Source organism: Nesoenas mayeri, assembly GCF_963082525.1.
Source record: "Nesoenas mayeri genome assembly, chromosome: 12".
NCBI classification, from domain to species: Eukaryota; Metazoa; Chordata; class Aves; order Columbiformes; family Columbidae; genus Nesoenas; species Nesoenas mayeri.
Genome location: NC_137547.1, coordinates 23,145,632 through 23,170,198, shown reverse-complemented (window position 1 = coordinate 23,170,198; position 24,567 = coordinate 23,145,632). Strand labels below are relative to the sequence as shown.

Here is a 24,567-nt window from a genome sequence, read left to right as displayed (position 1 = left end):
CAAACTTAGTCTGCTAAGTACTTATCTTATTTTGAGAAACAGAAATAATACCAGCTATGCTATGTTAGCAAAACTTTGAAGTGAAAATATTTGCAAATTCCTACTTTGAAGATAAGGACCCACTTAAGTGAGACAAGCAAGAGAACTTTGAACCGCTTAGCTTTTTAATAAGCTGGGCTATGCTGTAGTGTTTACACACACCCCATTAATGAAGCCCGAGAAGCTCAGGTAGTGTTTAATGTGGGACCTTTGTGCTGTACGTGTGATTCGGCTCTCTGCTTTGTTCTGAAATGACAATAGAGATTTGACTCGGCAGTGTGCTGCATGTGCTCTGAAAGCACAGTTCGGTGTGGCTCTGCAGTAGTAGAACAGTGATACTTTGAATAGAAACAGTATTTGAAAAGTCTATTGATAAGTCATTGTGGCAACCGGAATGGCCTCACAGTTCTTTACTCCAAAATTACTCCACCGGGGAAGATGTTGCTTTGTTCTGGGTGGCGAAGGGCAACCACAGCAGTATCCTGGCTCTACACAGTTCTTGCAAAGAGCTGTAGTACTGGATCCTGGTTACTGTTGGAGATTCTCAGGGGTCTGCTGTGTTGCAACACTGACTTGTCATAGGATATACTGTTGGTTCATCTCTGCAGAAACCAGGGATTAGGAGAAGATGTGGGATATCCATTGCGTGGTCAGTGAGCTTTCCCTTTTGATGTGTTGGGAGGAGTTGTAAGTGGAAAATGTGATTTTTACTGCGACTAGGAAAGAATAAAAAAATATCTCTAGGATATCTGTGAGTCTCAACCAATGAAAAGAAGTAAAAACTCTCACAAGCATCTTGAGATCCTAGTGGGTATCTCTGAAAGGTTACTGTCAGAATTGGTGTCCACAAAGAGGCAGGAACACGTTCATACAGAGTGCCTAAAATGAGTTCTTGTATCAGTTCCACCTGTGTTCTAAGCAAGGGATCCAGGGGATCATTAGGCTGAAACGGAGCTAATTGCACGTGTGCTTCAGCTGGGGCACCAGTTGGCAGTTTGTCTGCACAGAGCCCCAGGAATTTGTCCAATGGATTACCCAGAAGAATGCTACAAATGGAAGGTCACCGGTTTAAGTTTTCTACTGGATTTACTCGTGGGCTTCGCTCTCCCTTCTGTCCCGTAGGCACTGCAGCGGGGCCACGGTCGATGCAAACGGGCATCGTTCCTGCCTGTGCGAGGGGCGGTCAGCCCGCAGCCCGCCCGACTGCTGCCGCTCGCAGCTCTGCGGCCCCTATGTGCATATACTTGGCTGTGCTTACGCTTGGACATTACGTATTTTTCTCATCAGTTTGTGCAGCCTGGAGCATTTTGGTTTTTAGAAATAACGGTTGCAGAGGAAGAAGGTATCTGTTATTGATATTGATAATATTATCACTGACAGAATAATTTTAAATGCAGTGGCTTCTGCTGAGAATGCCACTGAGGGTTTCCTTCTTTACTTCTGAGTTTCCTTTAATAGCTGCTGTTCTCTAAAGCCTTTAATCTTGATGTGATAGGAATATGAGCTTTTGGAAGCTTGCATTAATCAGCTTATAAAACTGTCTTGGTATTACTGGAAGAACTTTTGTAGGTTTACAGATTGATGCTGTTTCAACAGCATGCTAATATTTGATTTAATGAAAGTTTTAGAAAGACTGTCAGACATGATTTCTATTTCCTGATGTGATTTGGTGCTTTACTAGTAGGTTACTGCATTGGTAATAAGGTTTCTACTCATGTAAAAAACCAAAAAATTAGAGAAACTTGTGTAAAAGACTAAGTCACGAGCTATTGCAACAATAATTTGGTGATGAATTTGGTTAGAATTTTGTAATGAAACATGCAGAAGTGTCTACAAAGGTTTTCCTCCCCATCAAGTCTGAAAAGTGAGGGGGTTTAAATAACAGAGGTTCTTATTTCTTTTAATCTTTCGATCTAAAATTACTTGGGAAAAAGCAAACCAACAAACCAAGCAGACCGACAGAGCCGGCGGCTGCTGCGGGCGCCGAGTGCGCGCTCAGACGGCTCTACCAGTGACACCAGTGCTGCCGTGCTCTGGAGGCTGGGGAGACGAGAGTCTTTTCCTAACACCAAATTTTTGCTCATTTCTGAATGCTGAGCTGCTTATTCTTAAACATGTTCCAGTTATTTTAACAGTAATGCAGCTCTAAAGTTTGAACTTGTGTACGTTCCAAACCATCAGAGATCATTGCAGTTCAGTGTAGTTTACAAGTAATAAAAGAACTGGTGGGTTCAAAGTCTAGCTGTTGTACTGCTGGTCCTCACCTCGCAGTCTACGCTGAACAGTATCTTCTGGAGAACATATCCTTAGCTGCAGTGAAGCGAGCAGCTTCAGGCTTAGTTCCCATATCCAGCATCTGGTACAAAAATAGCATTGCTTCATATTTAAAGTGTTAAAAATATATGTAAACTTGTTACCTCTTGCCCTCCCAAATGCTGACATGATTCTTCTCATTTGATTTTTTTTTTTCTGCATAGTATAAAAAACCCCAAGAGTTTGTGGACTGCATTCTGCTATTTTAAACATGTATGTAGTATGCAGGCCTGTGGGTTCGCGTGCCCTTGGGAGGGTGACGGTGCTGCTGGGAAGTTGCTGCTCCGCAACCCTCCCGCTAGTTCTTTTTGAGAAGCTGTATAGACAACTGGGGCTCTGGTAAATTAAAAGGATTCAAACATTTACCTTTTGGAATGAAATAAAGTTAGATCAATGATCCGGTTCAATGTGTAGCTCTACAGCATCTCCCTCAAAAAGCAGTGAAGGGCGATGCGGAAGCAGGAGCAGATGCAACTGCTGTCCTCCCGGCAGAAAGGTGCGCGGCAGCGTGCACTACGGCTCGAGGTGCCACTGCAGCTGGGAAGTCGAGGGCGGCGGAGGCAGCAGGAACAGTACTAAGAGAGAAACAAGTGGTGTTGGTGCCAAGCACCAAGCTGCAGAGGGGAGCCACTGTAACTCTCTAGCCCGCTCCTTCTAGAAGACACCAGTTTGCTGCAGCACAGCCTCAAAGGCTATGGCATTTATGTGGAGAACGGCATTTGGAAAGTTTTCCAATTTTTTGGTTGTTTTAGGCATCTGCACATGCGCCGTGTGTTTGCTTGCTCTCTCATGCTGCTATTTTCTATTTGTTTTCAAAGAATGACAAAACCTTGAAACTTGGTTATTTTCCTGACTCCATGTTTGTTCTAGTATTCCAAATATTTTTTAAGAGATAATGGGAGTCTGATGCAGCTGGTGCCACGTTTTTGTTATTCATTGCAGGAGTAAACCTCTCTTGAGGCACACACTGTATGGAGAGCGGTCACAAGCAGCAAATAGCTTTTCTTGACTGAGTTTGTTATTAAACTTTCAGTAATGCCTTGCAGAAAATGGCATATCGTCTGTGGACTGTGTGTCATATCAAGTTCTCTGAGGAACTGTGTCTGTTCACTGTGTAGAACACCTATTTTGACATAGAATATTTGGTTATATGGAGGGGGAAGAGGTTTCCAGAAATACTAAAGAAAAATTTCTTGTATGCTACATTTCTTTTTAAACTCTCTCTAGTATCTTCTAATCCTGACATTTTCTTTCCTTTTTCAGACTGAAGACTTGAGTCCTCCTTCAGTAGCTATAGAAGTGAATGGCAGGGTCTAGTTGATCGCCCATAGTAGCACCAGGCAGTACGGCTTGGCCCGCGGAAGTATCTGGAAAGACTGGGCTTATGCTGCGTTCCTGGCAGTTTTACTGCCGACAGCACCAGTCCTCTGCTGTCCAGTAAATGCTGCTGCTGTGGAAGGACCAGCCGTCAGACCTTACTGGGGGAAAGAGTCTCTGTTGTACACTGAATGCTTGTGCGGATGATTGATTGCTCGCATTTCTTCCTTTCAGTAAGAAGAAAGGGAAGTACTCTTGTTCCACCGTTGCTCTCAGAAAGGTGCCTCAGGAGGTCGGTTACGACGCCGGCTGTCTCCTGCAGCGCGCAGTAGAGGCTCTCCATGAACCAGCAGGCCAGCAGGCGCGCGGGCCGTTGTTCTGCGGGAGGCCGGCGAGCAGTGTCGTTCCTCCTCCTCTTTCCAGGCTCTAGTGGCAGTGGTTTGTGCAGTGAACGGCAGACGCGTGGTACTGCAGGCTGAGCCCAGGGCCGTCCAGATACTTGCCAAAGACAGAGTTTTCTTTTCTTCTTTGTTCAGGCCAAACATTATCTTCCTCTCAACTGTGGATATGTCCTATAGGTCTTAGCTACATTCTCCAGCAGGTATAATTTATCTTTCTTGGACCTGTGGCTGTTCATGTTTGGGAAAGCTGCGTGGCTTTGGAATGGTGGTGGGGTTTTCCTGACTTCCTGTAGAGCAAGGCAGTACAAAACTATTTTAATAGAAGCTTATTGTTATTGGAAATGTTCTTGTTTGGTGCACAGTGCTATAAACGTTCACTTTTGAATGTTCATAAATTAATTTGCTCTACCAGGTAATTACTGACTTGAATCTGACTGTTTATAGTATTAGAATGATAAGTCTATAAATTATGCAGGTGAAAGGGCAGGTATGGAAACACTGGTGATATCATGTGGTTTATTTCCCTTTGCGGTTCTTTCATATTAATTCTTTTCTTCTCTTAATTGCATTTTGTTCTGTCTTTCCTGGAGTGACTTTGATAGTGTGTGTAAGGGCATATATGACCTGTGAACAAGCTAAGCATGTACTTTTTATCTGTTGCAGTACGTCTTTATGCTTAATACGATTACTAGTTTTAAAATTCTGGATCCTCATACAGTGTTCACTTTAATGATAGCTGACAAACTGCCCTGCTTCCTGATCTTACACAAAGACAACAAGCTGGAAGGTAATAATGCAGCAAGTTAAAAGTTAAAACTTAAAGACTTACAGATTGAATTTGGACTGTTCCCTCTAAACAACATTTGAATTTGCTTGCTGATATACTTGAGGATAAAAAATATACAAAGGCAGTATAGAACAGCACTGTTAGCATGGGACAGGGAGGTCATACTGTACATTTCTTTTAATCAAGTGTTTGAAGGAAGAAATTCCACCGTAACAACCCCCGAAATAAATACTTAGTTGAAGATTTTAATGCACCAGGAAAATTTTGAAATTTTCAAGTAACAGTGTTTAGGCTCATCACTATTCTTATTTGGTCAGCGTTTGTCTGTCTGTAGGTTACAGTGAAATTCCTATGTGTGTGTCCAAATGACACGGGTCACTTAACCGCCGTGTGCTCCTCCCGCTTGCAGCACATCCTCATTGCCGCCGCTGGACTGGCCTCTTCCGAGCCATTACGGGCAGTGCGAACTGAAAATAGAAGTGCAGCCTAAAACTCATCACAGAGCTCACTACGAAACAGAAGGAAGCAGAGGAGCAGTAAAAGCATCTACTGGAGGACACCCTGTAGTGAAGGTAGGAAGCCTGGATTTCTGGAATAGAAGATAATTTTATTAACAATTAATGCTATTTACAATGCTGTACCTTGTGTGAATCTTACTGTCCTTCCTGGGTAGGATTTTCTCCCTTAAATATATCCTGTTCTATACAAAAATTAGTTTCAGATGGTTAAAAATGTACAGTTTGCTACAGTTGCAATGCTTGTCACAATATGATGCCATACGCACTTTTACGCTTGTGAACGGGTTCACGATGCAATAGCGTATTACTTAATGTATTCAACATGAAGTTCAAGGAGGAATTTGTGTGCATGGGGGCAGGTAGGAGAAGTCGAAACAATAGATTAGCTGGAGCTATACTGAAATATGATATAGCTTCATTGGAATCAGAGATTATCTTTATTGTGGTGTTGAGACAGCTTCTGAACACTATAAATGTTTCTTGTTTGTGGATTTATTAGGTTATTTCTGTGAAAATGGTACTCAGAAATTCTGTTAACTTTCACTTAAATGTCTGGAGTAAATTAAACTTGCCTCTTCTCTTTCTTCAGCAAGAACCAAATGTTATTACTAAAAGTTTAATGGTAGCTATCACCTTTAAAAGTAAGGCATCACCTAGTTTCATTAGAATAGAACTGGTTATCTGTAAGAGCAAGTAAGACTTGTTTCTTGCTTTCTTATTTCTGACATCATTTTCATTGTCTTGGCAGAGTCATGCAGGCTTTACTGTCTCTTAGAACCATGTGATGAGTCAAGAAAATGCAGTAGTACAGGCAGCAGTCCTTGTCAGGCTAACGGGGAGTGATACAGGGTCTGATTTGATAACTGGTACCGGCCCATAACAGCTGGCTCCTTTAGCTAATTCTAAACATTCCAAACGCTGGTGGCATCTAAAGTGTATTATTTAACTACTTTGCAAACACCAGCCAATTACTGTTGAGCTCAGAATTAAATGTAAGGTCCTGGTAAATTGGACTTGGATTTCTTATGAAAGCTTGTGTTTCTTTTGAAGGGAAAGATGTGCGGGTTTGGTGTTGCGGGTGTAACCGCGTGCACAAGCTGTGTCGTGCTTCTCTCCAGCTCTGCGCACAGGCGTGTCCGCAGACACGCGCTCTGCGCTGGGAGGGCTCTGGAGCAGCCCTGGTTAGCAGGAGAGGCCCCCGTGCCTCCTGCCCTGTCTCCGCCCGCCCGGCTGGGGGGCTGTGCTGAGGGACTCCTGAGGATGTCTTGATGTACCGGTTCACACGCCCTTGAGTGAAAGCAATGGCTTTTATTTACTTCAGTCTTGCTTAATGGTCTTTATGGTAATCCCAAACCAGGCTAAGATAAAATTTAACTGTCCATTTATAAGTCAAATCAGACAACAATTATACAATCTTCATAAGACAAACAGGGAAAAAAAATCTGATTACATTAAGGTTACAGCAGGGTTTGTCTTTTCCCCCAAATGCAGGATATTTCTTGTTCTTTTCCAGCAAAATGGCAGTCATGGTTTCAGTTCTTCATCTTTCACTATGTATTTGATGCATTTATCTTATTCCAATGCTTGGAAGTAACTTATTACAATTTGAGATGCAAGTGTTCGTAGGACTGGCATAATCAGTCCCCATTCTTTCTCCTACTCCTATTGTAGTATAAACATGTTACTGCTCTTTCTCCTTATAGTTTATTCCTCCTTTCTGACAAGCAAATTCTGTCATGCTTTGTAATTACAGCAGTTTTGGAACAGCTCTAATGTTATACCTGTACAAATAAAAATGTACCGGCAGAATTGAAATGTCTTGGGCTATCATCTGCTCTTTTTTCCTTGCCTAAGCAATCTCCTCTCTCCAAGTTATTCATCTGATGAATGTATTCTGTCAGCCTGGCTCCTACTTGTATTCTTCGGGCTACTCATCAAACTCTGCTGCTTCTCTGATAGCTCACCCTTGAACTTTTTCATTCCTTTCCTTTTTCCTCCTAGACTCCTGCCAATAAGGGCTGGTTATCTGCAACCCGTTTTCTTTCTTGGATGTTTTTCCTAATCCTGCCATTTCCATTCTTAATCTGAGCTCTTCACCCATCTTCCGTGTTCCCTACCAAGTTGTTCAATGTTTTCCTTCCCATCACAACACCACGGCCTAACCTGCTCACCATTCTATAGCCAGACCTACTAGATTTCTTAGCACAATAGGGGCAAGGGTCAAGTGCTTATCAGGGCAGTTTATGCTGCAAACTGGAGAAAACCGAGGATTTCTGGAACCCGAAAGGGCGCCGCGCACGTTTCCTCGTGTGTCGCTGTAGTCAGTGGAGCAGCACACACGACTGGCACCTGCCAAGGTGCTGGCACCGGAATTAAACACATTCGCCATGACGAGAACCTGTGGGGGTTTTCGCTAAGTCTCTCCTGAGCCTTCATGAACTGCATTCAGCTTAGGGGTTTTTATGCCCCTGGGTGCTTGTATCTTGCACTAATACTTGCATTAAAGGAATTTGTTTTGCTGATGTTTATAAGATGTGACAAATATATGTAGGCTTCCTTTTGCTCACAGAACTAGATGAACTAAGCTGAAGTGCTAGATGCAAGCTAGGAAAAACAGATCTGGAATCCGTGACTTACACCGATGATTTTAAAAGCTATTTATTTGCTATGACAAGAATGCTGCTTTAGAAGTAGAGATAGTACTTACATGTCTGACAGTCTCATGCTCAAACACATGGATTGTGCTATGCCTCTCTAAATTAAAATGAATACAAATGTAAATCAGTATTCTGGTTTGCAATTTGGTTTCTTCCAGCTGGATTAGGAATTAATTGTGCTTGATGGGAGAGAGGAAGTTGTTATGAAACAAAACATTGATTTGTATTAACTTTCTTCTTACTGCTGGGAAGAACAGTATGCTAAGGGCCAAGTTTGGTGAAGGTGAATACTAAATAGGTGTGAGCAGACGAAAATTATATGTTTACATATAAAAGTGAAATATTTTTCAGCATTTCCGGAACCTTATTACACAAACCAGTCAATGATATGCTTTGCTACTTGTTTCTGACGTCGTTTTTCTTTTTGGTGCTCCTAGCTTCATGGCAGCCACTTCCATGTGTGTGGCCATGGCAGTGAAGTACTCAGCATTTTCTGGTGTGAAGGAACTCCATGTAAACCAGTGCTAGAGCCGAGAGAGGCTGTGGTGAACAGAACAGAGGAGTTGGTTGGAAGGGACCCGCAGTGATCGCCAGGTCCAGCCGCCACCTCTCTGGGTGCCCGAAGCCTGTGAGCTGTGCTTGCTGCACAGCTTGCTTTGCTCCTGAACGTTACTTTATACAAAGCTAGAGGATTGAGTTTCTGAGCTGTGAAACCTCTGTAGTTTCGCATGTGCGGTTGATGTATTACTTAAAAAAAAGACTAAGATAGTACATAGCTTCAAGCCATTAATCTGTTAGTACATGTCATTAATCTGTTACTAATACTGTCCCATACCTGTTGCTAGGAGACTAAGCTTTTGACAAATTTGGCATCATCTGTTGTGAGTCCATTTAATCAGCTTATTTCCAAATGTGAGGAAATGAAAGGAGTGTAGCATCATGCTTGTACATCCATTGACTTTAAGGAAGCAAATTCTGTAATGAAATTCTCTTGTGTTCAGCTTTTTTGAGGCAAAGAGTTCTAAATAGCAGATACCTGTCATTTTAATCTCCGATTTCTTGGGAGTATGTTCCAGCAAATCTCTGTCACCTGGAAAAATTGATTTCACCTTGGTAGAGAATCTGTAAGATATCGCTGACGGGAAAGAATAAAGAACGGGCAGAAGGGACAGCAAGGAGAGAGATGGCAGGCTGGACTCTGGGCATCCGGGTCGTGTGGACAGCGTGCGCTGCGCTGTCGGGAGGCGCAGCCGCGGAGCGCGGTCGCCCTCGCCTTCCCACTCCACAGCGGGAGCGCTCGCCGTGCCCGGCTGGGAAGCCTTTCACACAAAGAGCTGCCGCGTTTCACCTGACTCTAAATGCACGATCATTGCTTGAATTTCCCACCCTTCCTGCAGGTCAGATTGTACATAATAAAATTATGTTTACACTCGAGGAGGTGGTAGAATGAGATCTTCTGTTACCTAAAATGGTTAGGGTTCTTCACAAGACTTCTCTTGGGTAACGCTTGTGATCAGAAACATACAAGCGTTTTGGAGCAGGCAGGCGCATGATGAGGATCTTTCAGGGATAGCTGCTGGTCTTGTCTGCTCTCGCATTTTAGCTTTCTGATCTAAAATGACTGTTTTCTTTGTAAAACAAACTTTTTATACTGTGTTCCTGCTATTCATGTGGACTTCTGCAATTTTCTGAGTGTTCTTAAGTGCTTTAATTATTTTGGTAGTAAATTCCATAATCTGTGTTGTGCACAACAAGGATTATTTCCTTTTTATCTTTTGTCCTCTCACTGTTGAAGAAGGTGATGTACATGATGTTCTTGATAACCGCACAGTGGGATGGCCTGGGGGCTGAGGAACAGCTGCGTGACAGCACCATTGTGTACACAAGGAGTATCTGTCCTGTGGCCATTTACCACACTGGGAATCGGTTCTAGATGTGAACTATCATACGGGTAATTTCTTCTAAAATCGATGATCTATCTGCAAGAGCCACTGTACAGAGGCCACTTGTGCCTCGTGTATGCAACACAGATTTGCAGCAGCAGTAGCTATTAAGGATTTGCCTGTACCAGACGTGTCTCTTTGCCATACAGCAAAGGGTTTAAGGGTAGAATCATTTATCAATTCCTCTGCCGCAAACAGAATTCTTACTGTAGTTGATGCTGCAGTAACAGAGGGGAAGTATTGTGTAATCCATATGGATAACTCAGCAGTATTACAGCTGAAGAAAGCTGTCATATAAAAAAATAAAGACATTTTAAATAAGAACTAGTTTATTTAGATAGTTCTGCACTTCTAGTAACTGACAAGCAAACGGCAACCGCCGTGCGAGGTCGACTGGAGAGCCGCGAAAGAGCCGGAGCGTCGGGTGCGCTTGGGGTGACTGCAGAGCTCGGAGCCGCGGCTGAGGAGCGGCGGTGGAAGAAAAGGTGAAGTAATTCAGCTGAAGTAAACCAGTTGTGAACTACCCTGAAAGATCCGAAACAAGGCTGTGCTCTCAAAAAGCCTGTCAAAGTCTGCCTGAGCTCTGTAAGAACTGTAACCTACAAGAGAGGACCTGACCGAGCAGTGTCGGAGATGAGCCAGTACAAATGAACTAGTGAAGGGCTGCCTACGTGAGCGCGCGTTCCCCGGCTGCAGTTCTGCGACAGGCAGCGTGGCCGTTCTGTGACTGCACGAACAACAGCTGTAATATCAGAGTTCTCCCCATTCCCGAAGCCAAATCAACTGCACGACCCATTCCTCTGTCCCTGCCTTTCACTCTTCAGTTTTCGTTTGTCCCGAATTGCTCCCTGTTGTGTGCCCCACCAGAGGCAGGCTGTGCCCAGCCCGAGCTGCCTAGTGCTGCTCGACAAGCCACAAACAGATGTAGGAGGCAGAAGGTAAGCCTTAGCCTTTGTGAACCCTGTAGTGAGCTGTATGGGGAAAAACACTGACCTTCGGATGAGGTTCTAAAACTAGGTATTTTTCAAGAGCAGTGTGATGGCTATATAGGTAGGCATCTTCTGCTCCAAAATCCTCCAAATAGACAGTAAAAGCCATATGGATGCATCTACTTTGTTTGAATATACAATCTGGAAATTGGAGTAATTAATGTGAAAACCATTAAAAAAGGCACACTGGATGACACAGTTGTCTGCTGTTGGTATCCTATGTTGACTAAAATGTGGAATAGTAGTGATTTTTTTTTTCCAGGGTAAAACCAAGTGATGTCTGGTGGTTTTGGTGGGTTTGTTTGTTTGTTTTCTCTCTAGGTTATGTGGGAATTACGTGTTTTTGTCTGGAAGTGCTTGTCCCAAACCTGTCCCTAGCACGATGTGGCATCGGCAGCTGGCATTTCAGGAATAGCCTGTTTTTTCGAGAGCGCAGAGGAAACCGCAGATGGGTAGTGCCTTGCCATGGCTATTTAGATGTCTCTGGCAATTCTGCACTGTGTCAAGTCGTACTATTAAACATTGGTTTAGCTATGAATCGATCGTTTTGGGAAGTGTGGAGTGGGACAGGACTCTAGATAAAACTCTGCAAATTATGCCTGAAATGAGTATTTCAAGCACTTTCAGTCCTGTCTGCAAGCAGCAAGCATAAGAGAAACAGAAATCCAAGTTTTTAAACCTCGAAGGATGTTGTGTTCAGTATGTGAACGTGACACAGTGACCAGTGCGATGGCTTGTTTGCTTCAGACCTCTGCACGACCCGCTGGTCTTCGTAACGACCTTTAAAATGTTTTAAAATGAGACTTGTGCCACTATCTAATAGTTTATTAAGGCTTGTTCCTCTTATGTCTCAGTGTTTTTTTCAAAAGTCTGTGCTATTTTAAAGTCTTCAGGTCGGTGTACTCAGTAAGTGTATTTGGCACACGAGGAAGGAGGGTGCTGCTTGGTGTGCGTACCGCACATAATCAAGTGACAGCAAATAGTACTGCACTGCGGGGGAAGTGGATATTGGTTTGGTTTAACATAGTTAATTTTAAAATCAGATGTGTAACATTTTGTAACATTATAACCTTTTCAGAATCAGAATTAAATATAAAAAATAAAATATCCCATGTGTTGTTACGATTTTCTGAGCCAGTGGCTGGGCTGTCGCCTAATAGATCCGAATGGAGTTTTCCTCCATGAATTGATGCGGTTTCTTTTAACCCAGTGTATTGCAGATGATAGGTCAGCACTCGTCACCTCTGCCTTTCAGTAACGTCCCTGGAGTCAAATCTTGTGGTTTTATATACATATATATATATAGCTCGTTTCAAGCTTTTCAAAATGCAGCTGCTGGTAAATTCATGATAAATTGTACCAGTGCTGTTAGTCACTGTGTGTTTCCAGTTGTGTTCATCTTCATGGCTTCGGCTGTGCGCGCACCCCTGCTCTCGTTCCCAGGCCGAGGTCAGCGTGTGCCGTTCACCTGGCCGAGCAGCCCTGCAGCTCTTCAACCCGCAGCCTTCTCAGTTCTTTGGGAAAGCAGCTGCACACCATTTGAAGGAGAAATTCCTGTGGAGAAATGTCTGAACTCTGCAGTTCGGTCCTTCGGAGCCACGCACCCGTGCCCCTTCGGTATTGTTGTCTGGAAGATTCCAAGCTCGTGGGCCGCAGCTCCATTGTCTCAGAGGGCAGAACATTTCAAAGGCATAAAAGTAAAAACACTGAATTCAAAAGAGCAGCTTTATCGTTTCTTTCACCTCCATATAATGAGGCCTTCATTCTCCTCTTCCGCCCTCCTGACCTTACACCTTCCACTTTTGGGGGTGTTTTACAGAATACAGAACTCACTGAAGTGCACCCAGCGGCCATGAAACTATCGAGGAGGAGATTAATAGTGACCCCGTACTTTTCACATCAAGGTGTTGGAAAGCCTAGGAAATCTCCATCTGAAGCAAATGCTTAGTAAGTGCTTGTAGTTATTACACGGCTGTATTTCCTTCCCCGTTCTTCGTGTTTGAACTGAGGCCTTTTACACGGACACGAGTGCGTTTGGGGGAGCCAGAGGTGTTAATGGAGTCTTCTGTTCACTGAAGTTATCCCAGATGTTTCCCCGGACACATCCTGTGTTATGAGACTTTGCCCTCTTTTTAGGGAGGTCAGTTTGTATGTAAAAGCTTGCTTTCTCATCAGCCTACTTTACCAATCTAGTAATGCCATACCTAGTGAATTAATTGTGCAAAGGAACACTAAAGTGTTGATAGAATCTTCATCTTCCAATAGCAATCAAAGAAAAGCCACATAATAAAGTGAGTATTAAACCTCAGTTTAATATGTTTGGTTAAACATGGCAATTTTCTAGTAAATGCTTGAAAGTTTTGCAGGAAAATTGCTTTAAAAGTACAATTAAGCAGGTTTTGGCACTGAGTGTCGTTAGTATCACAGTATTGCCCGATGGCTGAGCATGTAACTCGACTAATGACGTGACCTTTCTGACTCCTCCCTCCCGAGTTTTAGTTCTTTCTTTCTTTGTTTTAATTCAGTTTTTACTCTGGAAGAGCAGGAACGTGCAGCCCCGCCATCCCGTGTGGGCTCACCGACTGTTATGTACTGGGGTTTTTGTTCATAAACAAAGGCGGGCTTCTTTTAGAAAAACAGACTATTCAAACTATACCAGTATTGCCTGCCAAGTGCCTGTTTACTGTGAATTATGTATGTTCTGTTGGATTTTTTTTTTCAGTCTTGTTACAAGTCTTAAGAAATCACATCTTGTGGATAAATAACATTTGCATTTGAATAGAGATGGGTAGTGCTTGGCCTGCAACAATAAATTGAAAACACAAACCCTTCTTTTAATTCAAAAAAAAGGCAGGGGGGGGAGGTAAAACTTGTAAATATTAGGGACTAAACAAACTCTTCTCAGAAGCTTTGAGTGGTGCAAGGTTCCCTGTAGATCAGTGTGGAACTGGTGCCGCGAGCCAGATACGGCCCCAGTGGAACCCGCGTGTCAGGCTGCTGTCTTCAGCCATCAACTCAATCTGTGTGAATCGGTGTCACACTTTTTCTTTTTTAAGGATTTTCCAAATGTCCATTAAGAATTCATGAATGCTTTTGTAATATGGAATACAACTTCTTGATGATCCCCAAATTCTCTCCTTACCTTACCATCTTTGTAGTCACTTGGTAGAAATTGTACACTAAGAATTGAGGTGCACGCGTGAGTTTACTGTCGGCACTGTAGTAACAGGGCTGGAAGCGCTCTGGCACGAAGCCCTGCTGGCTTGTCCTGTAGTGACCTTCAGTCCTTAGCCTTCCAGCTTTAGTTTAACTTACGCATGCACTGACCTTTGCTATGGAAACGATATAGAAACACAAAAACAACTTGGCTGAGTTTCCTTGGCAAAGCAGCGGGTGGTGTGTCAGCGTTGTGTTTCAGGGCGGGTTTCGGAGGTCAGCGGGGGCAGCTGCGGCACCGTCTGCTCCTCCCGCAGGCGGGTGCACCTCGGTGTGAAGGTTTGCAGCTCCGGGACTGCACGAGTAGGGTAAATCCTGGAGGGCAGAGCTGAAATGCTCCTCGTGCTCAACCAGGAGTTCGGGCTGCGTTCCCGACCAGGACTGATCTTGGGCAGGCTGACAGTGTAGCGCGTCACTGTAACGCACCGGCACGGTGGTGATTCTACAGCATGCACCAGTAGGATGTAAAACGCTGTTAATTTAAGCACTTATGGTATGTATAGGGAGACTGTGTTGTTATTTGTATATATTGTTTATACTTTACTAAGTTAAACTAAAGGTGCAGATACTGTGGCTTTATATGAGGTATTTGACCAAAATGTAGTATCTGTTCTTTCCAGTTAATTATGTAGGTATTTTCATTGCAGAACAACTTGAGTGTTCGGACTGTTCAACATACAGACTTGTGCATAAAGCAGAGGAGGTAATAAGAAAGGATCACCCTGCCATCAGTGAAACTAAGAACAAGCAACATTTTTTTGAATGACACCAAAACTGTATTTAAAAGGAAAGCATTTTGAATTCCAAAATATGCTATTTTTCCAGATATTAAGTTGAGCTGGGATCGTAAGTCTCCTTCGTTACAAGACATTGTTATTAAGTTATGATTGTACCAATAATAGCAATTTAGGCTCCAAATGTCGTATTTCGTTTGGGGAGGGAGATGGAAGGTCCTTCGGGTTCTGTGATGTCAGTCTCCGGGGACCACGCGTGGTGTGCTGGAAGTTCTGCTTTGCCTGCTCTGTAAAGATTTTGTGTGGGGAGAGACATCCAAGGCTGCATTTCACTAGGATTAGTCATATAATGGACTTCAGAATGCCTTGATCCTCTTCAGTAAACTCCTGAATGCACCAGCAGTTAAATAAGGCAGGAGTATTCTCAGGTGAATGAACAAGGTGGTGTCCCCTGGTCTCAGGAATGGTATGATACGGGCTGTCTTTAATTATGCGGTGCTTGGGCTTTTGGTTTTGTTTCTTTTTGGTTTTTTATCAGCACGTTTTTGACAGTCTGTCCAGCTGACTCAGTTTTAGCTGGCACATGGGGCTGTCTCTTAGCATCTACAGCATACCAAGCTTACTGTCTATTGCTGTAGGGACAGCTGGTGGAAACATGAGGACCCCGTGCGACCTGCCTGTTGCTTGTCAGGACTGTGACGTTTCCCTTTGCATGGCCCCAGTAACTGTGATCAGGCCCTGGATGGTCCTGTCATGTGGGAGACAGGGTTATTCTTTTCTTCCCCACCTGCCCAGCTTCGTTGTCACACTTACTTGCACACGCTGGTTATATTTATGGCTTTGCACTGTTTTTCTTTTATGCTGTTCTCTTTTTATTTTAAACCTCGAATAAATGCAATAAATCATCTGTAATACAAAGCATAAATTTATGAAGTCTCTGCTAGCTTGCCAATACGTTACTGCTCTGCCTTGCCATACATTCCCGTACCTTTAACAGGACTTCATTGCAGATCCTTTACAGCAATTAATCTGAGGCGAAGCCGTAGTGTGAGCAGCTGATTGACGTGGTTGGAGGTGGACCTCGTTGGTTTGTTTGTTTGCTTTCAGACTGGTTTACACTAGCGTGACTTTGAAATATGTATGATATTTGCAGGGTTTTGTCCTGATGTTATTACAGATCATTTTTAATTATGAGACACATATACATAAGGTAACATGAATAGATTTCTTCTAAATTACTATAAAAGTGTATTCTGTTGCATTATAATACTTTTCCTTGTTGTTTCCTCGAGGCATTGGATTTCTTGTTTGTTTTCATTTAACACATAAACCAGAAGGAAGGTGACGAAGGGTAGCACTGCTGGGCTGGGCTTTGTTGTGGGACCTGTGTTAGTCCCTCCGGAGCTGCTGGTAACGTTGTTTGAGGTGTGCGCAGGTACAGCCAAGGGCCGGCAGCGGCGCGGGACCCCGGCCAGCACGCGCTCGGGCACAGCAGCGCCCACGGAACGTGCTCGTGATAGCCGCTGATTCTGAGCTGCTGCCCTGCTGCCGTGGCACTTTTTGTCGGACTTTCCTACCACTTCCCCTCCCATACCATGCTTTGCAGAAACCAGGCTCTGTATGTCTTTCGTAATAGCATATCTGGGTGAGCACAGAGGGTAAACTCTGCTCAGGAAGCAAAATAGTGCTAGACCTGCCTTTGAGCAATTCAAACGTGACGTATGGCCATAGAATCTCACAGGCAATAGCACTGCGACTGGTGCCATGGGCTTTCCTTTGCTTCACTAACTCCGCTCCTGCTCCGCGTCTCCCGCAGCAGCCCGAGCGGCTCAGCTCCAGCGCGCCGCGCCCGCCCCGGCTCTCCCGCCGCCGCTGTCTGCAGGACTGCTGTGTGAAGGTTCTGAAAGGGGACGATAGCTGTATTTGGAAATCCGCTTTCCCACAGTGACCCCATTGGGAAGTTACTCAAATTCTTGAATAGGTCTGGCTTGTAATTTATGTAATTCCCAGTATTAGAGTAAACACATTTAACGAACGTCACATTTAGGCTGTATTCCATTGTGTTAAGATTTAACTATAACCCTGAGGAAAATGGATGGTAGAGTCCCAGTGTTGAGAACGTGGGACAAGATGGCTGCTCTAAATGCTAAACTGTGTCCTTAAATTCTCTTGAAACTCCTAAAATAGTTCAGAGTCACAGAAAATATTAAAAAATATTCATTTGGTATTTAAAACAATGGGGGCCTGCATCAGGTATAAAAAGGAACTTGTGCATTTATGTATTTGGTTGGTGTCAGAGTCCCTGTGCTCCAGTGGCAACACGACGATAGCCAAGAGTAAATGTTGCTGTGTTCCAGCTGTGTTCCAGCGGTTTACAGGTTGGTTCCAACAGCTGAAGAGAAGCCTGTCGGTTCACTGATGCTCACAGGAGGGTCTCTGTCTCTGTTGTAACATCTGTCAATGCGCGACCCTCGCATTTGTCTCCATGGGAAGCAGCTCTGATCATCCAGACGGTCTCCGCTCAGTGGCTGAGGGGTTGCTCGTTTGGGTTGTTGGGGGTTTTTGGGTGGATTTAGCTCTGTTTGTACTGAGGACTCCAGGGACAACAAAAAGATTTTACGTATTTGACAGAATAAAAGCCTACAAATAACAGACAGACAGAAATAAATGACATCATGTAAGAAATCAGTTGGAAATACGTCAATTATAGGGCAGGACATCGTATCTGATAAAAGCTGTGCTGACTGGTAACGATTGCTTGGCTTTTTTGTGAGAGATTTTTCCGTCATTATAGTGAGGGTCTGGAGGGATAAGCATTGCTAACCCAGGAGGGGATGCTGTAGCTTGTCTCTACATCTTTATTTATCGTAGTATGTCTCGGGAGTTATTTAAGATCGCACATATGTGCTGGGTATGAAGAGATGAAGAACGTGCCTCAGGTGTTGTGTTGGGCTTATTTGAGAAAGCTCAGTTTTATTTGTCTTAGGTGTTCTAGATTTTGGCTGCTGTGCTTGTTGATCACATTTAACCTCACTGGGCAAATGGGAAGAACTAAATTTAATGGCAAGGAGATATGATGATGCTGTTGTATCTGGATTGATTAATTAATGAATATTACATCTTGGACAAAAGCATTCATGTAAGGCTGAAAGCCTTGAGAATGACTCTTTAAAGTTCCAGACTTCTGTCAGAAAACAAATTTCAGTTCCTGATTGAGAAAGCTCTAACAAAAGTGCCAAGACGGGTAGGTGCTGTCCAAGCTGTAACTTCGGTACAGAAACCAGGTGCCCATTTGGTGTCCATAAAACCTACTGCCCCAGCCGGGCATCAGGATACACGCAGTCTGCAGCGGTGCCTCGATGGCTCGTGCGGCCGCCCACCGCTGTTAAATTACTCTCTTAAGCAGGTTAAATTGACATGGTCTTGTGTGGGTTTTAAGTGTTAGATCTGTACAGAGCTTGGATAATATTGTTGTGTGAACAAATAACTATTCCTAGAGACAAAAGTATTGACATGACAAAACCACATTTAAAGAATGACTGTCTGGCCCTCCCCCCAGTTTGGACATCAGTTGATGTCAAAGTCGGTGAAATAGGAATTTGCTGCATTGCTTTTTAGAAAGGACGGGACATGCATCAGTCTGCAGGAGGGTGAACTAAACTGCCTGTATAAGAGATCTTATAGGCTTTAGATTGAAAATTGCAATGGCTAAAGGAAACTTGCATATAATTGTTGGTTAAATTTGTTTCCTTAAATCTTTCTTCTGGATAATCTGCTACTGATGGTACGGCAACCTACCTTTTTCAATTCAGAGAGGTCACGTACTCTTTTCCTCATGTTTCAACTGCCTTTGTGCCTCTAATTACCAGTATTATCTCAAACAGCAGGTGGTTTTATGACAACCGAGAGCATTGGTGGTCAGTCTTATAGATAAGAAAAGGAAAGATGCATTAACAACACTTACCAAATTTGGGTTTTGTAAAATATTTTCTTTGCCAAAAATAAACCATACTTGATTTTCTAGTTATGAATTAAATTTTCTTTGTCCTAACATAATACCTTTGCATTCACAAAACATCTAAGACTTAATAAAACTGTTTCATTCCATAGTAGAAAAACTATACTTTAAGGTGTTTTTAGTATTTCTAGAAACTAGGTGTATCTTAGTAAAATTGATGTGGCTTTGAAACACACCTATAACATAGCATAGCTTTGACACGGAAATTCTGTAGATAAAATCTCTCTCTTTGAGAGATTCCAAGTCAGAAAGATACTTTGACATCCATTTGTTCTGGTGGAAGTTGCTGATACTTGTGTCGGGGGACGGAGAGCTGTACTCGCTTTTCTCATTTCTGAAGAGGCTGAAGAAGCTTGTAATTAAATACTGCTCTTTGACCCGCAAGTCTTTGTACTAGTCTTGTATTATGTTATGTACGCACAGATGCAGTAAAAGTCAACTAATACTTTGATGTTACATTCCCTTTTTCATCAGCTCCTGGGCTACAGCGAAAAGCCGGTCAACCTACAGATGTTCATCGGAACAGCAGATGATCGCTACCTGAGGCCTCACGCCTTCTACCAGGTGCACCGGATCACCGGAAAAACAGTTGCGACAGCTAGTCAAGAGATAATAATTGCCAGCACGAAAGTTTTGGAAATACCACTTCTTCCTGAAAATAATATGTCAGCCAGGTATATCGCAGCATCAGTCAGCTGTTTGTTTGCTATGCGTGGGGTTTGTTTCCTCATTTGCTCAAAGGTGAAAGAAAGATTTTGTAGAATAGCATATTTTCCACAAATATGGCTAATGATGAAGATAGACACCTCTCTTTAAACATGCCAGTGTTTGGGCAGGCAGAAGTAAAGATGCACAGAGACAGGGAAGCCGGTACGACTAATGGGGAGAGAGGCAGCGGTTCAAGAGACGGGACGGCGCCCTCAGGCACACGGGGTGACCTGTGGGGTGTCACTGCAGGGACAGCAGTTGACTCAGTGATCCTGTGGGTCCTTCCCGCTCAGGACAGTCTACGATTCTGGGATTATACCTTCCAATGCAATGCATACATACATATAACTCCACATATGTAGAACTGCATGTGGGTTACTGGCTTGTAGAATTTTTGCTTGATTTTACAAAGACGTAAGACTTTTTTCCTACGAAAATACAGTTACGCAGTGTAGTAGTTTGTTTCCTGACTGAATGTGGTGGTTTGCCTGAAGCTATCCTGGAAGGCCTTTTCCTTGTTTTGATTATTTTTTATTTTTAGCAGTTGCGTTATTCCGACCTTTCAGGTCTCACCAGATAGAATGTGCTAAATAATAGTTTAACAGTTAGCTATAGCAACAATTAAACTGCTCTGTGGTAGCTGGAGGGTCAGTGACCATTTATTTCTTAAGCAGACTTCCGAAGCCAGCTTAGCTGTCCCTGGTCGCAGCCTACGCTGGCTCACCGCCTGCCGCGCCCCGCGGCGTGGGCCACCTCCGCCTGCAGAGAACACTCCTCGCAGTTTACGCGGACGTGTTACCTGATTAAAGTCTGTGTGTCTCATGGCACCGCTGGGTATCTGTGTGGAACGGCAGCTGGGATTTGATGGCTACACTGTTGTCATTCTCTAGTTCTTCCTAAGGCAGAATTAAATACAGGTCTCTTGTGCCTTGCAAGTGATGTTTACTGTGTTAAACAACTTGGAAGGTTAAGCGGTGTGCAATAGCACATAATCTTTTAAAGGTTTAGAAAAGCTGCAGCTAGACATTTACAAGACAAACTGTTTCAGCAGAGAGCTTGCTGCTATTTTTGATGCTAACAGATCTTTTAATCTCAGGCATTGAAAATAACATTAAAATAGTGTAACATGGGGAAAAATTAGAACACGTTCTTAGATAAAAGCAAGGCTTACAGGGTATACTTTGGCAACAGCTTGATTAATTTTCTTCCATTTCTTTCTTGATCCATCCGTCCTCACCGATGTCCAGTATCGATTGCGCCGGTATTTTGAAACTTCGCAATTCAGATATAGAGCTCCGTAAAGGAGAGACAGATATCGGAAGAAAGAACACCAGAGTGCGACTCGTGTTTCGTGTTCACATCCCACAACCTAGTGGAAAGGTCTTATCTCTGCAGACTGCTTCCATACCTGTTGAATGCTGTAAGATTGCTTTAACTACATGTCATTTATACTTATGTTTTCTGTATGTGTCAGTAGTACTGTCATTCTAACAATATTTAGTGTCAGAATTATATATAACAAGTGTGTGTAAAAGCATTGTGTGGAAAGCGCTACATTACCGAAAGTTAATGTATCTTTATTTGAAGATGTTACCTGCCAAGTGAAGGTCCGGAGGAGGCACGCTGTGTTGGGCTGCAGCGCTGACACCGCAGTCACACAGCGAGCGGCCTCGGCTCCTGAGACACTCACCGCAGGGAGCAGCAAGGCCGTGGCCCTCGGGGAGCCCGTGCCATTGCCGGCTTTGTGCAGTGTTACCTGGTGAACCGCCGAGCTGCTGGAGAGATCAGCAATCTGAATGTCTCCTGGAATTCATTTTGCCATGAAAAATTAGTAAAGTCATTTTTAAAACACTATTCCTAAGCTAAAAATGTAATTTGCTGTAACAGTACAGACTGCTGGAATTCATGGCTTCTTGAGGTTTCTTTTCTATAATTACATCATTTCAATATAATTTTATAAACAAAGATAAATCATACACAGATATAATTTATCTGTGTGAACATATGGTCATTCTAGTTTCGTGCCCGATTCTTCACGTTAGGATCATACAAGAAATGTCACTCCGGTTAAAACTGCGAATGATAACTCCTGCCTTTATTTGTTTTGAAGCTCAGCGATCTGCTCAGGAGCTCCCTCAGATTGAGAAGTACAGCATCAGCAGCTGCGCGGTGAGTGGCGGGCAGGAGATGGTGCTGACAGGATCCAATTTCCTTCCAGAATCCAAGATTATATTTTTTGAAAAGGGACAAGGTAAATACTATCCTACTTTTCTCCTTGAAAACAAAACTAAAACCACTCCATGAGCTTGATTTTAGGAAGTAAGGATGTCACAAGTGTAATCTGTAGTTTTCACTCGGGCACTCCTCATCTATGAGCACGAGAGCACTTCTGGTTCAGGTAGAGAATTCCAGGCTAACTCACTCTGAATTGTGTGGGTTTTGGAAGATGCTGTTGACAGATCATACCATGTATTTGTTCCTTATTATTAGAAAATAAAATAATAACTAGAATAAAAAAAAAGAAAATGGGAACTAACGGAAATTACGATTTCACATTCATGTCATGTTAGTATGATTTATCATTGCATAGGAACTGACTTATTGTGACATAAATATTAATTAGAAAACGCTACTGCTTTCTTTCCATATGTTTGCGTAAGGTTTCCTAGAGCAGCTCCCCTGAAGGGACGCGTTTCCCAGGTGTGCCGCAGCTCTGGCTGCGTGTCGGCGGCAGCTGCGCCGCGGGCCGTGCCGGGGAGCGGTCCTGCCGGAGCGCTGTGAGCAGCAGGCGCCGCGGGCTGTGCCGGGGAGCGGTCCTGCCGGGGAGCGGTCCTGCCGGAGCGCTGTGAGCAGCAGGCGCCGCGGGCTGTGCCGGGGAGCGGTCCTGCCGGGGAGCGGTCCTGCCGGAGCGCTGTGAGCAGCAGGCGCCGCGGGCTGTGCCGGGGAGCGGTCCTGCCGGGGAGCGGTCCTGCCGGAGCGCTGTGAGCAGCAGGCGCCGCGGGCTGTGCCGGGGAGCGGTCCTGCCGGAGCGCTGTGAGCAGCAGCCACCGCTGCCCGCCCCACGCCCATTAAATATCCGCGTGCTTGACGAGCCAGCCGAGATTTCACTGCCGAGAGATCAGAAACGTTATAGTCAGCTGTATTACATAATTCTCATTCTCTAGAATCCACGGTCAGCCTTCTAAGCAGCACGTAGTCATGGGTGAGAGCTGCAGCGGGCATACCCTTGTGTCTTAGGAAAGCAGAGTTCAAAACGAGAGTGCAGGGATGCACTTCCATTAAGGTGTGCTAGAGACAGCGAGGCCACACTAGAGATACAGCATTTCCGTCATGCTGTGTCATCTGGAGAAAAATTTTACTGCGTTCTACTGATCTCATGACATTAAATAAATTGTTCTTTGATAGGGTAGTAGACTAAATTTTTCAGTCTAATATGTAGGAAATACAACCTCAAAGCAAGAAACTTGCAGATTTTGGATAAATATGTTGAAAACATCTGTCTTTGTGTAAGCACAGGTTTCAAAGCTTTTGTTTTCTCTAAACCTATGATGTTCTTCCTCTCTTCTATCACTTTCGTAACAATGCAACTCCATGAACTAGAGAATCTAACACCCGAAGAACCCCGTCAAATACTTTCCATCTGTAGTTTACTACAACCGGATATAATTAATGTTTTGCAAGTTTGCTTTTTGTTTTGTATCATACACAGGTGTGCAGGTACACACTCAGGTACATACCTACATACTACTCAAAGATGTGCAGTTACTCAGCATTGCTTCCTGGTTCTGTAGTTCTTCTGCATGCACACCTTGATCTTAATATTTCTTTCTTAGACAAAAATGCATGGAAAATAGTGTATTTTGACACAGAACTTGAAGGCCTTGTAAAGAAGTGCTGCTGTTAGAGAACTGTACAGAACCAATAGAGCCCAGCGCGAGCTGAAGGACGCTGTGTCACGGGGTCAGAGCAGAGCGCAGTTCGCCCAGGGGACCCGCTTCCCTTCCCACACCAACAGCGGACCTGGCGCTGCAGCTGCAGGGTCTTTCGCTGCAGGGACTGCGTGTGTTTTACACACATAACCTGTGGGTATGTGTGTGACGGTACGGCGTATGTTATCTCTCGCTTGGTGACCTACAGGTTCAGTCATCAGCATGTTTGTTTAAATAGTCACAATTGTTAGTAGTAATTTAATTACCTTTCAAAAAAGCTTTTATTAAAGGGGGGGGAATCCCTCTGTACACTTATAGCACGTGCTGCCTCCCTTGGAGCTGAATCCAGGTGTATGTAATCAGCAGGAATCCTGCACAGCAGGGAACTTACGGTCAACGTCTGCGGTGTTAAACTCCTGAAGCGTCTCTCTGTTTATGCTTTGTTCATAATATGTCTCTGGCAGTTGGATGACCTCTTTATGACTGAAAAAATGCAGTTTTATATGAAGTATTGAAGTATTTTTAAGATCATGTATTTAAGTGTTTTAGAACATGCTTTTTGCTTGAATTATTTGTAAATTTCTCTCAACAGATGGACGACCTCAGTGGGAGGTAGAAGGGAAAATAATTAGGGAAAAGTGTCAAGGGGTGAGAAACCATTTTTCTTACTTTAGAAAGCTTTCTGTCTTAACACAAGAAACTAGCCATCTTCATTATTGTTCCTGCTCCGGCAGGGGGACTGGACTAGCTGATCTTTCGAGGTCCCTTCCAGTCCCTAGCATTCTATGATTCTATGATTATTGCTGTGAAATTCAGATTCATTTAGTAAAGCAGATCATTGGTGATTCAGACAGACAACTGGAGACTTCCGAATTGGCTTAATACTATAAAGCAGCCATTAAGGCGGTGCTTTGAAGGAACTGAAGCAGTGTGCTGCTTGTGAAAGCAATGAAAAAAAAAATAGAGAAAGAAAACCTGGAGATAATTTTGCTAAGATG

General features: G+C 43.7%; 1 protein-coding gene across 4 annotated transcripts in view; it reads left to right on the top strand.

The window, feature by feature from the left end:
- Nucleotides 1-24,567, top strand: part of NFATC3 (nuclear factor of activated T cells 3) — a 68,909-nt gene that overhangs the window by 21,788 nt on the left and 22,554 nt on the right. For all 4 annotated transcript variants that reach the window (XM_080351646.1, XM_080351647.1, XM_080351645.1 and 1 more), the window contains exons 3-7: nt 5,267-5,429; nt 19,407-19,606; nt 20,888-21,060; nt 21,751-21,891; nt 24,162-24,217. In XM_080351646.1, coding sequence (XP_080207772.1) covers nt 5,267-5,429; nt 19,407-19,606; nt 20,888-21,060; nt 21,751-21,891; nt 24,162-24,217 — 733 coding nt within the window. The remainder of the gene's footprint in view (nt 1-5,266; nt 5,430-19,406; nt 19,607-20,887; nt 21,061-21,750; nt 21,892-24,161; nt 24,218-24,567) is intronic.